This window comes from Lipotes vexillifer, unplaced genomic scaffold, assembly GCF_000442215.2.
Source record: "Lipotes vexillifer unplaced genomic scaffold, Lipotes_vexillifer_v1.1 scaffold753, whole genome shotgun sequence".
Classification (NCBI taxonomy): Eukaryota; Metazoa; Chordata; class Mammalia; order Artiodactyla; family Lipotidae; genus Lipotes; species Lipotes vexillifer.
In genome coordinates, this window is record NW_006783618.1 from 533991 (window position 1) to 548572 (window position 14582).

The window sequence follows — 14582 nt, forward strand, 5'->3', positions numbered from 1 at the left end:
CATTCAGGGAGAGTGGGCCCATTTCAAAACATGCTTGGATGCCCCTCCTCTGCAGGTTACTGAGACGGGGGTGGGGGGGGGTGGCGGGGAATCCCAGGTGGTTCTCCGGGGCAAAGAGCACAGCATCTTGAGAGCTCGCTCAAGTCGCTTCTCCAAGCCTTGGTTTCCTTCTCTGTAAAAGGAGGAAATGACCATACTCATCCTAGTAGCCTCATGGGGTTGCTCCAAGAATCAAAAGAGCTTTCTTCCCAAATATGTGAGCCACTCTACGAATGTTCTCGGTGCCTGAATGGCCCTTGCTGGCTCTGGAAGGGCTGTTCATTTCCTTTCGCTCCAAGGGGAACTTACAGTTGTGTGAACTTATAAATTTTACTCGTTGGGGAGTATTTTAAATTTCATCTTAAAAGAGAAAAAGTAAAAATGAAGAATCTTAAGAAAGACTATATAGTGGCAGAATTTTGTGCCCTCTGACTTTTAGGAGCCACGTATTGGTATCATTCCAGGGAGAAGGTGGCACCCAGAGTGCCCCCTCAAGCTAGCTAGAATTCCAGGAGCTAGGACTCAGACTTCCCACTTCCCATTCCCATGCCCCACTTCCCACCCCCCACTCCCACTCCCATAAGAAACAAAGTTAGTCCATCTCCAGGCAAGCACCCATCCGGTCATAGATTGGGCCCTACCGTAGCCCGGGGCATAGCACAAGTAGGTATTCCAGGCAGCTGGCAGGACTGATGGCAGCTCCTTCCTTCAGTCCCCAAGCTCAGGATCAGGAGGGAAGAGGGAGAGACAAGGTACTGCTTCTTGGGTCATCCTGCCACCAGCCCCCAAGACCTTCTGGACAAGTGCCTACTCCAAATCTCAGGCTACCAGAGCCATTTGTAGTCCTGGTGGTTGATGGCTTGGCCATGGGAGTGTGGCTCGGTAGGAAAGGAGCGAAGAAGAAATGAGGAAAGTTGTGCTGAGCCCAGTGGGGTTCCTGCCACTCTCACCCTGGGGCTTAGGTCCCTGGGGCTTTCTGCTTCTCACTGCCTTCACAGCCCCTAACCTCCCCACTCCCCCATAGGCACAACCGGGGAACCAGGGCTCAGTGAGTTCTGAAAAGAGAGTCACATATCACTCAGGCAAGAATGCACCTATGCAACAGACACAGAGCCCCTGCACGCAGCTTGCAGATCCACCAGTAACAAGCATCATGGGCCGAGGCCAAGGGTGAGGAGTCCGGAGGCAGAAGGCCTGGTTGTCAGAGCTGGTTCCTACTTCCATTAGCTAAGGGTCCTTGGGCAAGTTACTTAACCCAAGTCTCAGTTTGCTCATCTGCAAAATGGGCTGTCCTGAGAGATAATGCGGGGTTGACCTGACACTCCCTTGAGATAATGAACATAAGCATCTGTAAGGTGTGAAGCTTGACACAAATATCCCATAAGATACACATTCACCAGCTTGACTTCCCATCCCCCGCCACAGCCCCCCTGAAGCTCATAGACTTCTTGCCAAGAGCTCTCACAGCCCATGGTACCAGGTGCCAGACCCACACACATTTACACACTGCATACTGTATAAATATAGGTTTTATTAATAATGGGTGAACTCCCACAAATACAACTGGCATCTCTGTGTGATGGGGAGAATCCGTGGCAGGGCAAGGAAGGTAGAGAGGTGTGTGTACAGGACAAAGGGGGGACAAGAGCCCTAGGGGAAGGTGAAATCAGAAGTAGAATGAGCCTGGACCCACACCCCCAGGAAAGCCAGACATGTTCTAGGTGTGTCTGTCGCTCTGGTGCCGTGGGCATGCTGCTCTGGTGCCCAGGGCCCACCTTGGCTGATAGAAAGCAGGTGGAGAGACACGGACAAGAGTTTGAATGAGCAGCAAGTGGCCATGGAAGGAGAGGGGGAGTGAGACCGCCAGCCTGACACACAAAAGAGGAGCCATGGGGTGGCAGTGGCCAAGTTCATCTTATGCTCATGCTTGTGCTTGTGTGGGCTCCTGAACTCCAGGGACCTGGTGCCCTGTGCCACCCCTGGCTTGGGACGGAGGGAGGGAGGGAAGACTGGCAGGTAGACACCTGCAGATCCTGGAGACGCCCCGGGCAGCACCAGCCTCATCCTTAGAGTCAAAGCGGAATCCCTGGGAGGAGGTTGACACAGCCCTTCCCACAGCACCCACCGTCACCACCACCATCCCTCTTCCCGTGAGCCACAGCGGGGCAGCGAGTGAGTATAGGGCCGAGATTGCCTGTTCGCATATATGTGCCTGTAACTCAGGAGAGATGAGGGAGCATTGTGGGACCACGCGAGCAGCGAGAAAGGAGGCTTGGGTCTTCTCCCACTCACCCCCCAGAATAAAGTGCATTCTCCAGTTCCAGTGGCGGATGGAAGAGAAACACAGACATTATTGCAGAGGTGCCACAGGCCCAGCCCCCCGCAGAGGTGACGGTGAGGAGTCCAGGGGACAGCCCATGGCGCCAGGTCTCTCCAATCCCCAGGATTGGGAGGGATGATCCAGACAGAAAACCCAGCTTCTGTCCCAACAGATTGTCCAAATCAGCCAGGGTCTAGGGGCAGGGAGAGGTGAGGAGGAGGAAGAGACTTCCAGAGTCCATCCCTGCTCCATTCCAACGTCCAAATGGGACATCCAGGGGACCCCCACCAGGGCCCAGCCCTGGAACACCAACTTTATAAGAGCCCAGTTTACAAACACTTGTGTGGTGGGGAGCCCCGGGGGGGCCACTTTGGTCAGTTGTCAGGGGGCCTGGAGAGCCTGGGGCTCCCAGACAGACAACAGAGGAGAGGGGCTGTGGGGGCAGAAGGCGGGTGGCAGCCTCCCCGTGGTCTTTGCATGCAGATGTTGGAAAGAGGAGGGAGGCAGCTACAGACCTAAAGACCGCATCAACTTGGGAAGACTCCTGGGCGTGGTGGGGAGGCCTGGCACCCCCAGCCCCAGGGCCACGGCTGGGAGCGCAGTCCAACAGCCAGCCTGTGGAGGATCTGAGAGAGGGGAGGACGGCTGCACCAGCAGCCGGGGCCCAAGGCTACAAGGTTAAAACAGTCCCAAAGGGCCGGGGCCGGGGGCTTCCTGCTGCAGGGGCTGGGGCGCAGGCCAGGGCAAAGCTCTATCTCTCTGACTTGACCCGGTAACGGAGCACAAGGTACGCCAGCAGCCGCAGGGCCAGAAAGAAGATGCCCAGGACCAGGAAGTCCACGTAGAGCTTGGCATCCTCCACATCCAGTGCTCGGAGGATGCTCTGTGGTTCCTGGAAAGGGCAGCGTTCCTCCAAGCAGGTCAGGTCTCCTCGCTCCATGCCATAGATGGTCAGAATCACACCCTCAAAGCCATACCTAGGCAAGCAAGGGCATCAGAGCGGGACACAGAGCACAGGGACCCTGCTCCCTGGGCAAACTGCCAGAGCCCAGGTGCAATCTCTCACCCTTGGGGCATGGCCTCCTACAGGGAGGAGCAGGGGCAGATGGTGAGGAAGGGGCACTGACCTGACATAGGAGAGGTAGGAGCTCCATTGCAGGTAAGTGGGGATGGTTTTGAAGCTGACAAAGAAACCGGAGAACAAGAGGACAGGGATGGCGGTAACTGGGCCCACAAATGTGGCCACCTGGAGGGGAGGGAAGGCGACCGGGCCGTCACAGGGGTGATCAGGACAGACCCAGGACTGGGGTGGCCCCCAGGTTTCCCATAGATCGATCCCATTCCTTAGGCCAGCCCCTGATTCCTTCCACCAGACTCCGTCCCCCATCTTGGGGGTCGCCACCTACCAGCCCCTCACCTGTAGGGAGTTGGAGGCAGCTCCGATCAGCAGCCCCAAAGACTGGGCCACCAAGGCCGTGGCAGTGGCCAGGGCTGAGAAGAGCAGGAAGCGGCTGGTCTCAGCTGGCTGGCCTGTCATCCAGTACACAATGCTGCAGTACACCACCGGGCACACCACCTGGGGAGTGGGCACAGGGCTGGGCAGAGGCCAAGACCCTCCACTCCACCCAGGCAGAACCTCTAGGACAGCAATTGCTAGAGCATCCGTGCCTGCTCCTGCCTCTGCACTCCTGTTCATGCGGTCACATGAACTTGACACATCTCCTTCCTCCCCGGTTCTGAGAACCTCATTCATCCTCCAGTCTCACCTCTTCCATCAGGCCCGCTCGGACCCGTTCAGGCACGGTGACTTCTCTGAAGGTCCTTCCCATCTGGACCAGCATATTCCTTATATTGTTAATTAATTAACTGTATATATGAGAGGGTTTTGTCCCCCTGGATGCCATCAACTCCTGGAGGACAGGGACCGAGCCTACCACGTACAGTAGGGCAAGTTCTTCCCTGCACAAGGCGCCCAACCAAGACGCAACCAGAGGTGGAACCCCAGCTGAGCTCTTCTCACCCTAGCACAGTGCAGCCTCCACCCTGAGGAAGGGACACGTTTTCTAACTTGCTTAAAGGTGCCCTACGGATTATTGGTGGCCCTGGTGCTTGGAACAGGGTAGTGGAAGTCCTTTACATGTATTGACTCATTTCCTTCTCATAAACAATCCCGAGGTAGATGCTATCATCACTCCATTTTATAGATGGAGATACTAAAGCAAAGAGTGATTAGGTGACTTGCCCAATGTCTCACAGCTGACGAGGAGCAGTACGGCTCCAGAGCCCACGCTATTCTCTACTGCCTCGAATAAGATTCACAGAGTCATTTGTAGGGCTGTTATTTTCATCATTTTCTTTTTAAAAGTCCTCTCTTATTCTCACCGGAACATAAGTTCCACAAGGTCAAGACTAACTCCATCATGTTTGTTGCTATAACCCTAGTGCCTGGCATGGAGCCTGGTGCATGGTAGGTGCTCACCACCTGCTGCTAAGTGAGAAGAAGTCAAGGAAAGGATGGCAGGTAACAAGGTTAAGGGAGGCAAGCAAGCAAGGATGGAAGGGGCAAGACAGGAGGGAGGCAGCGGCGGGGGAGGAAAAGGCTCACCTGGAAGGGCACATCGGCCATGGTCTTGGCCAGGTAATACGCTTTGAGGCTGTACCAGTAGTTGAGATGCTCCCTCATGAAGACGGCCATCTCTAAGGGGACTGAGGACACGGGCCGATCAGGCACAGCTGTCCAGCACCCTGGCCTTACCCCGTGCCCCCCACTCCCACCCCACGCCCAGGGCAGCTCGGCTCACAGGTGAGCACGGTTGGCATCAGGGCGGCAAACATGAGGAAAAGCATGGAGAAGAAGAGGCAGCCCGTGTTGTTGAAGACCTTGCTGGCATCGTCACCGATATGCAGGTAGAGGAGACCAATGAGCACGCCGATCACCACGTGGGACATAAACCGCAGGTGGGTCAGGACCTGTGTGAGGGGTGATGACGAGGAGAGAGGATGGATCACAGGCTAGGGATGGGCAGGCCACACTTGGGTAGGAATGTGGGTGTGCCCTCACAGGCACAGAGACCCACGGGGGCATTAGGGGGAGCTGTTGGGGGAGGGGCCCCATCACCATCCCAGCTGCTGGGCTCCTACACCCCACAAGGCCAGGCTTATGCCAGCCTCCCCTCGCCCAACTTGATGTCTCACCGTGTCCCTGAGGATGGACAAGAAGGTCCTCTTGAAGAGGATGCAGAACTGTGTGAGGGTGCTGGTGGCAAATGTGTGGCTTTCAATGGGATCCACTTCCTGGAGAGAGGAAACTGGATCAGGTGAGCCTACCCTACCCCCCCGCCCCACGCACCCAGCTCAGCTGGTGGGAAAACCCCTGAGCCCGTCCCTGGGGCAAGGGTCCTCCAGAATTCTCCACCAGTGAGCTGGGTACCTGGAAGCTGGCCTTAGCGGTGTGAATCAGAGTGAGATACAGAGAGAGACACAAAGAGGGAGAAAAAACTTGGGAGGGAGGAGATAGAAAGGAGTTAAGGACACCCATGGGGGCTACTAATAGATCAGTCACTTCTCTTTATTTATTTTATTCATTTATTTATTTTTTTGGCCACACTGCGCAGCTTACTGGCCGACCAGGGATCGAACCCACACCCTCGGCAGTGAAATCACAGAGTCCTAACCACTGGACCACCAGGGAATTCCCCAGTCACTACTCTTTAATCCATTGAAAACATTTACCCTAAGGGTACAACACCTTTATGCCACCAGTTTCACAATATTATTAACAATGATAATAATGATGACAACAGCAACAATAACCCTCCCAGTCTTCCAGGGTTATAGTATCTCATTTAAGGAAAAGAACCGACATGGAATGAACACCAACTGTACCAGCTACGGTGCGACGAGCTTTGTGTGATGGTCTAATCAGTCCTCCCAATAACCCTGTGAAATAAGTATCATCACTTCCAAGTTAGTGATGATAGTAAACCACACTGGCCACGAGGCCAGAGACAGCTTCAGTCTTGCTTACCAGGTGGCACTAAGGACAACGTGCTACAGATGCTCAGTAAGAATTTGTTGAACAAATAAATGAATGAGAAAGTCGAAGCTCAGAGAGGTTAAGTAATGTGCCCAAAGTCACACAGCTAATAGCAGGTCTATTCCAAGTCCTGGGTTCTTTCTAAGTACCCAGTGGTTGTGATGCCTCTGGGGCATGTCCTCTTTGGCAGGGCCATGTCCAAGGTCCTCTCTCTCCTCCCCCACTCTGCACTCTGCCCTCTCCACCCCTACTCACCGGAGGACAAGGGGGACAGGGGGCAGGGACCTCATTCTTCTCAGGGCTGCTCTTCTTCTCTGCCATGGCACAGAGCCCATTCTGCACAGCCCTGAACAGCAGGGGATTCAGGTCTCCGTACTCGCCAGAGGCCACCTCGATGACTGGGGGACACAGAGGGGTGTGCTCAGCTAAGATCTATCCTTGCTTCCCAAGGGCAAGCCAGCCCTTCCTTGGGTGTGCGCGGAAGGCAGGCGACAGTGAGATCTCTGCCCCTGGGAGGCCCAAATGCATGATCTGAACCCCCAGGTCTGGCCCGCCACCATAACCCAGCCCCTACCAACAGGCCCCCACTCACTGAAGTCGGCTGGGTTGTGGTAGGTGGGGCAGTGCAGGCCGAGCCCCTTCAGATAGGGGATCAGGTTGGTGACCACGCCCTTGAAGATGCACTGACCCTGGCTCAGGATGTAGAGCTGAGGCAGAAAGAGAAGGACAAGGAAAACACCACAAGCGGGTCAGGCAGGTCCCACGACACCTCTACTGACCCCTTCCCTCTCCCTATCGCAGGCCGGTCACCTTTGAGTCCCAGAAACCCTCACCTTGTCAAACATCTCAAAGAGCTTGGCACTGGGCTGGTGGATGGTGCAGATGATAGTACGGCCCCCCTGGGCCAGGGACTTCATGAGGGACACCACTTGGAAACAGGAAGCGCTGTCCAGACCACTGTCCAGAGAGAGGCCACCAGGGGGCGGGGTGAGGTGGGCAGAGACAAGGGAAGGGACTGTTTGGGTGGGGCAGCTGCTATGAGGGCGAGGGAGCTGGCAGGAAGGGGGTCACCCTGGCCATCGCTTTATCCCATCCACACTGTACGATTCAGGCATTTGGAGGTACCAAGAAGCCCAGAGTACTGTTAGGTGTAACAAGCAATTATTAAGCACCTGTTGAATGCCAAGCACTGGGATTACAAAGATGAATAAATAAGACATAGACTCTGGTTGGGAGGGAGAGAGACAGAAATGCACGGATCATTTGAGATAATGTGCACCATGCTGTAGAAACATGGGGTGAAGTGGGAGGAGGATTCACCTCTGTTGTACATAGGTGTTGGAGGGTAGTCAGAGAAGGTTCCTGAGTGAGTCTGGCAGAAGAAAGAGCTAAGCCAGGTGAGGGAGGGAGGAAGGGCAGGTGTGGTGGTGAAGGGCATTCCAGGCAGAAGACACAGCATGTGCAAAGCTCAGAGGCATGAAACACATGGCTGGACTAAGAGAATTATAAGTGATTCAGTATTATTAGAGCATGAAATACAAGACAGTGTGAAGCAAGATGTGAGGCCAGAGAAATAGGTTCAGACCAGGACCTTGTAAGTCCTCTGACTTCATTCTGAGGGCAAATGGGAATCACTGCATATTTTTAAGCAGGGGAGTGAGTATTGCCAGACTTTTCTTTTAGAAAGTTCACGCTGGTTGCAGTTTGAAAGAAGGATGGGCTGGGAGAGACTGGAGATGAGGAGATAGGAGTCTATTGCAGAAATGCAGGCAAGAGTTGATGATGTCCTGAATTTAAGCACTGGCACTAAGAATGGGGGTGGGGCGAATCTGAGAGATGGAAAAAGAACGTAGAATCAGCAGGGCTTGGCGATTGATTGGCTGTGGGGGAGAGAAGGAGCAGGTGACATCTGTCAAGGAGGACATCGGGATTTCTGCTAGGGTGAAGGATGGGGCTGCTATGGCAACAGGACTGGCAGGGGTGGAGCCCTTCTCTGGCCCCAGGAGGCTGCAAACACAAGCTCTTGTCTCCAGCAGTGGAGCAGATGCAGCCTCTAGCCCTGGCTCTGGGCTGAGGGGAGGAGGCATCCTGGTGGGAGAGGAGGGGGAGAGATACCTGGTGGGCTCGTCAAAGAACATGACAGGTGGGTTGTTGACCAGCTCCAGGGCGATGGCCAGGCGCTTCCTCTGCCCTCCGGAGAGTAGGGCTGTCCTCGTGTGGGAGCAGGACATCAGGCCCAGTGCTGTCAGGATCTCTGTCACCTGGCCCGGCCGCCCACCCACCCCAGGTCAGCTTCAGAGTCTCTGCTTCCCCCAGCACCACCCCAATTTAAGTAAGCATCTCCCTGAAGCGTGATGTCCCAGCCTTGGCCGCCCCTCTCCTACCACCCAACTCGGGGGCCCCAGAACTCAGCAGCGCTGAAAAGGGCAGCTGTCCCACCCCCTCCCCCCTCCCCCACTCACCAGCTCCTTCTTCACCTCCTGTTTCTCACTTAGCTTCAGGTTAGCAGAGACCTGGGCCCGGAGAGAAGGCGGATCAGATACATGTGGGAGGGGGCACAGCCCTGACCCCTTAGCCAATGGGAAGGACGGGGACAGCAGATAAAGGGAGAACTAGGAGGAGGGGCTGGCCACCCTGCTCTCACCATCATGGCTTCCAACACTGTGAGGTGTGGCAGCAGCATGTCATCCTGCATGATGTAACAGGACATCTTTCGGAAGGTCCTCAGTTCCCTCGGCCTCCCGTTGACCAGGATCTGCCCCTTCATTCCAGACTCCCTGAAGGAACGTTGGTTGGGGAGGGGGCTCAGCGTCATTTCAGAACAACTTCTGTGCTCCCCAGGGGACCCCTCTGCCTGGTCCTGCCCCCACTCTACCCCAGCCTTGTCCTCACCTGTATCCTGCCAAGATGTTCATGAACGTGGACTTGCCAGCCCCTGAGGGGCCCATGATGCCAATCAGCTCCCGGCGGCAGAATTTACCTGATAGGCACTTAAGGAGAGTCTTATAACCTGCAGTGAGGGAGGGAGGAACTTTTGATCAGGGCTACAGTGAACAGAGACACCCCAAACTCTTAGGAGCCATGGCTGTCAGTGAAATAGGCAGTCTCTACTCACTGTGAATTGGTTAGGATGGAGGAGAGACCCTCAGAGCCCCAACAATAACCTATACCCTCTCATCCCGTCCCCCTAGAAACGACCACCACTAATGTCAAAGTACCCGAGGTGACAATGTTCTTCTTCTTTTTTTTTTAATTAATTAATTTATTTATTTTTGGCTGCATTGGGTCTTTGTTGCTGCGCACGGGCTTTCTGTAGTCGCGGTGAGCGGGGGCTACTCTTCGTTGCGGTGCGCGGGCTTCTCATTGCGGTGGCTTCTCTTGTTGCGGAGCACGGGCTCTAGGTGCGCGGGCTTCCGTAGCTGTGACACGCAGGCTCAGTAGTTGTGGCTCGCGGGCTTAGTTGCTCCGCGGCATGTGGGATCCTCCCGGACCAGGGCTCGAACCCTTGTCCCCTGCACTGACAGGAGGATTCTTAACCATTGTGCCACCAGGGAAGCCCGGCAGTGCTCTTCTGAAGGTCGTGGGGAAACCCGCATATCTGACGGATGGGCGTGGAGAGGAGATCAAAGTTACAGTAGACTCTTCTCTTCTACAAACACAGCGGCCACTCTCTCATCCCCTCCAGGAAGGCTTTCCCAACGATCCGGCCTGAGCTGGCTAACTGTCCTCTGCGCTCCCATAGCACTTCTCATATGTCAACACGTTTGTTACTTGGTGTGCCTGCCCCTCGTTCCCCTCCTCCAGCCTCTTAGTCAGTGAGCTCCTTGGGGGAAGGGTCTGTGTCTTTCTCATCTTTGTAACCTTAGCAGACTGGCTGGCACATACTAGATGCTCAGTAAGTGTTGGTTCTATGAGTGTGTGTTCTCAGAGCCTTGGCCTCATTCTAAAAAGCCTTCTTTGGGGTGCTCTCTCTGCCCACCAGGCTTGTCTCTGCAGACCCTAACATGGCCCAGTAAAATCTCACCTTTCATTCACTCACTGGGAGGCAGCATATGCATTAAGAGAACCAGTTTGGAGTCGGGTGGATCTACGTTCAAATTCTGGTTCCACACTTACCAGCTATGTGACCTTGGGCAAGTTGCTTAACCTCTCTGAGCTCCAGGTCCCTCATCTGTAAAATGAGGATGATAGTACCTATCTCATAGGGTTGCTATAAGGATTCAATGAGATAATATATGTAAAGCATATGACACAGTGCTTGGCACATAGGGCCCATTAAAAACAAGTGACATTTTATAATTAATCCCACTTGGCAAGCGCTTATTGATCTATACTACATTCCAAGCTCTGTACCAGACAGTGCACCAAAAGAATGAGGAAGACATAGTTCCTGCACTCAAGATGGTGACAGACTAGGTTAAAAAGATGAACAAGAAACCATCTATGGATCTGAAGAAAGATAAAATAAGGGTTATAACAGAAGTACGAATCATGTGCAATGAGAATGCAGAAAATGGAATTGATGAGGGTGGAAGAGCAAGGGGAAAATCAGGAATGGCTTCATGGAAGAGGTGGCATTTGAGCTAAGTCTTGAAGGATGAGCAGCATTTCAAAATGGAAAAGGAAGGCAGAGGCTCTCCAGGCTTTGGGAGGAAAAGCTCTGCTATACAACAGCATATATGTAATACAATCCAGTGAACAAAGGGCAGAGACTCCATGGAGTCAACTGGTGAGACAAGTGGGTGGAGAGGAATGAAGCCAAGGAGGCTGGCCTTGCCTGCTGTGCTTGCAGACCTGCCTCAGTGAGGCCAAAACACCAATCCCCTACCAGGTACTTTGCTCACTACCACCCTCCTCCCACCCGAACAGAGCCCAATTCCCTCTCCATTCTACCTCCTTAGCAGAGGCAGTGAAGGGATGTGATGTTTCACCCTCCCTCCACAGAACCCAGCCGTCCCTCTGGACATATCTGTCAGACAGGGGATCAGCTGCTGCCCACTCTGGGATCCTGATCACACCAACTGCCCGTATGGTGCTTTCCAGTTTACAAAGCTCATTGCCTCAGTCACTGCTGCAGCAACATGGATGAGGCAACTGGGGCCCAGAGACATCCAGTGACTTACCCAAGGTCACACACACAGCAAGTTCTTTACTGGGAGAAGGGAAATCATGGATTCCAGCCCTCTGCCTCATTCATCATCACCGTCAATTAGAAAGACATGTGGTTGTGCATGCCAGTGTATGCCTTTCAGAGCTACTCACAGGAAGCGATTTCTTTTGCAGGGGAAGAAATTGACAGTGATGACCCCCCCCTTCGTTTAATCCCCACCAAGCACTCGATTGAACACTATTGCCGAATTCAAATATCACCCTATGCTTGCCTTTCACAAAGCATTTTCACAGCTAACATCTCAGCTGAGCCGCACAACAAGCCTGTGTGGTGGGTATTCTTTTTTTTTTTTTTTTTTTTTTTTTTCTTTGCTTTATGCGGGCCTCTCACTGTTGTGGCCTCTCCCATTTGCGGAGCACAGGCTCCGGACGCGCAGGCTCAGCGGCCATGGCTCACGGGCCCAGCCGCTCCGCGGCATGTGGGATCCTCCCGAAACGGGGCACGAACCCGCGTCCCCTGCATCGGCAGGCGGACTCTCAAGCACTGCGCCACCAGGGAAGCCCGTGGTGGGTATTCTTATCATCCCTGTTTACAGATGAGGAAAGTAAGGCCAAGAGAGGGTAAGCAGCCTGCCCAAGGTCACACAGCTTACAAGTGGCTAGGAACCCATGTCTTGGGACTCCTGCTGGACCACAACTGCTCAGCATGGGAGGGGCCTGCCATGCCTTCAGGATGGTAGACCCACCCCAGTTCTAGGTCTGCCTCAGTCAGTAACTCTCTTCACAATTTTATGAAGTCACTTAATCCTTCAGGGCCTCCATTTCCTCATCTATAAAATAAGGATAGTATATCTCCTCCCAAGGACATAATAAGGTTATTATGAATAATAAGTAAGATAATTAATAATAATTAATAGAAAAGGGTTTTAAAAATCAAGAAATGTCCTTTGTAATTAGGAGAGGTGAGTGACAAACCCTTACATGGGAAAGACAGAAATCTCCCTCTCTCCACACCCCTTGCTCTTTTTCCTCTCTGCCTACCTCTAATTGCCTTCTGTCCTCCAGAGAAGGGGACAGGGATTCAAGTGAAAAGAGAAGGCAGAAAGGTGAGGACAGAGGGCAGAGAAAGGGGCAAGGGATGGACGAGACGGCAAAATGGCCAGTAAAGCAGAATGGGGCTGGCAAGGACAAAGGAGGGAAGCACCTGGTCAGGGGTGCCCATTTGCTGTGGCTGGTGGCTTGAAGCAAGAGAGCTGGCCCATCTAGACACATTTCTTTTGTATCTTCATTTCTCCTTAAAACTGTGAGGGCTAGGAAAATAACGACTACCTCCTCATTTGGCCTGGAGCTGGTCTCCGGGCCGAGAGGCTGCTTAGGGTTAAGGTGCTGAGCACGGAGCCCGGATACCTCAGTTTCCAGTGTTTCAAGCCCTGTGACCTTTTGGTCCCTCATGGGAGTGAGGGTAGGGAGTGCAGAGAGAGCTCAGGCTCAGCCCTGCTCTGAAGCACCCCAAACATTTCTTAAACCTCAGAGAACAATGTCCCAGCTCCACCCCTGATCCACACCCAGGCTCTGGGGAAAAACCCAGCTTCCCTATTCCCAGCTCAACCTGCCCAGGGCAGGGAGGGTGGGGTGGGGGGCAAAAGCTTCAAGGGATGCAGGAGATGGTTAGGGTTCAAAGGAACTCAGAGCCCCAGCCAGACCTTACCCCACTGTCCTAATGGGAGAAACAAGGAGGAGATGGGTATGCTTAACAGGGAAGTTAAGAGAGAGAAAGAAACGCTGCATGGAGAGCTGGGAAACCTGGCTTCTGGTCCCAAGTCTGCCACTTATTAGCTGTGTGACATTGGTCAAGTTACTCAACTTCTCTGGGCCTCAGTTTCCTTATTACTAATACAGGGATGTCATCTATCCTGTCAAGCCTTCACCTTCCATGTCTCGGAGGACTTTGGCAAGAACAAAGTAAGAAGACAGGAATGAGAACATCTTTTAAAATTAGCAGAGCTCTGTAGGTCCAAGGATTTTTGCTAACCACTGAGGACAACCCCTGCAGCACAGCCCCTACTTTCTCATATCAGCCCTCAGAGGCAGGAGCTCTACCTGAAACAACGAGGGAAAACTCCTCATGGACCAGAGGTGATAGTGTCAACTTGGAAGAGGAAATAACCAATTGAATCTAGTGTCCCATGGTGCTTAAAGGTGTAGGGGGAGTGCAGACCCCCGGCACCTCAGCTGTGTGCACAGTGAATGAGGTGCATAGATTTTAGTGGACCCGCTCCTGCCGGATTTGCAGAAGAGGGGACATCCAGGCCTCATGCTCCCAAAGGGGCAACTCATGGGGGCTCACAACTCCCCATCAGGCTGCTCCCTTACCCCGTTTGCGCCAGCAGGGTCCCTCCCTCACGGAATAGGACAGCTCCACAAACTCGATGTCCACGGCTGAGCGCTTGGGTAGGTGGGAGAAGCGCTGGGCTTCGGTGATGTGGTTCTCCACCTTCTTCAGGTGTGTGGTCAGCACAGGGGGCTCCGCCCCATCCTCCAGAGCCACGGCCATAGCCACAGCCCCAGGTCCTAGTCCACAGCCCACGGCCTCCAGCGCCTTCTCCGCCATCACGCCGCCGCCGGCCTGCAGGGAGAGGGCCTGCTCAGTTTGGGGCAGACCCCGATCCCCGGCTCAGAGCTCCTTTGCTTTCTAATGTGCCCTCGCCCCCACTCCCCAACTCCTTCTCAGGGTAGACCAGCTACTGGGAGCAGCCCACATCCCACCGCCAGAGCACCTGCCCTCCCCCAACCACCACTCCCCGCGCAGCAACGATCAGTCCCGACCTCTCCTCGGTCCCGGGCAGCCCCAGCCCTAGCCTGGCCCCAGTTCGGCCCCTCGAAGCCCGCACCCGCTCCCTCCTCCCCACGGAGGCTCTAATCTCCTTACCCCGCAGGCCAGCAGCCCCAGGGGACTGGATGGGGGGTGGGTGGGACGGGGCGGCTGGCGGAGACTGCAGGCTAGGAGGTCAGGGTAGCAGGGTGAGCACAGGGTGGACCAGGAGAAGGCGGAGGAAGAGGAGGCTCTGGGCCTCCCGC

At 54.3% G+C, this 14582-nt stretch overlaps 1 protein-coding gene across 1 annotated transcript; it reads right to left on the reverse strand.

The window, feature by feature from the left end:
• Positions 1–1550: 1550 nt before the first annotated feature.
• Positions 1551–14119, reverse strand: ABCG4 (ATP binding cassette subfamily G member 4). Its single transcript, XM_007456280.1, has 14 exons — positions 13878–14119; positions 9288–9405; positions 9040–9172; positions 8858–8908; positions 8511–8656; positions 7229–7352; positions 6988–7102; positions 6651–6793; positions 5555–5653; positions 5161–5329; positions 4965–5065; positions 3777–3935; positions 3487–3605; positions 1551–3336 (listed from the first exon to the last, which is right to left on the reverse strand). The coding sequence occupies exons 1-14, from the start codon at positions 14113–14115 to the stop codon at positions 3111–3113; spliced, it is 1941 nt and encodes a 646-aa protein (XP_007456342.1). The 5' UTR covers positions 14116–14119; the 3' UTR covers positions 1551–3110.
• Between the last annotated feature and the right edge of the window lie 463 nt (positions 14120–14582).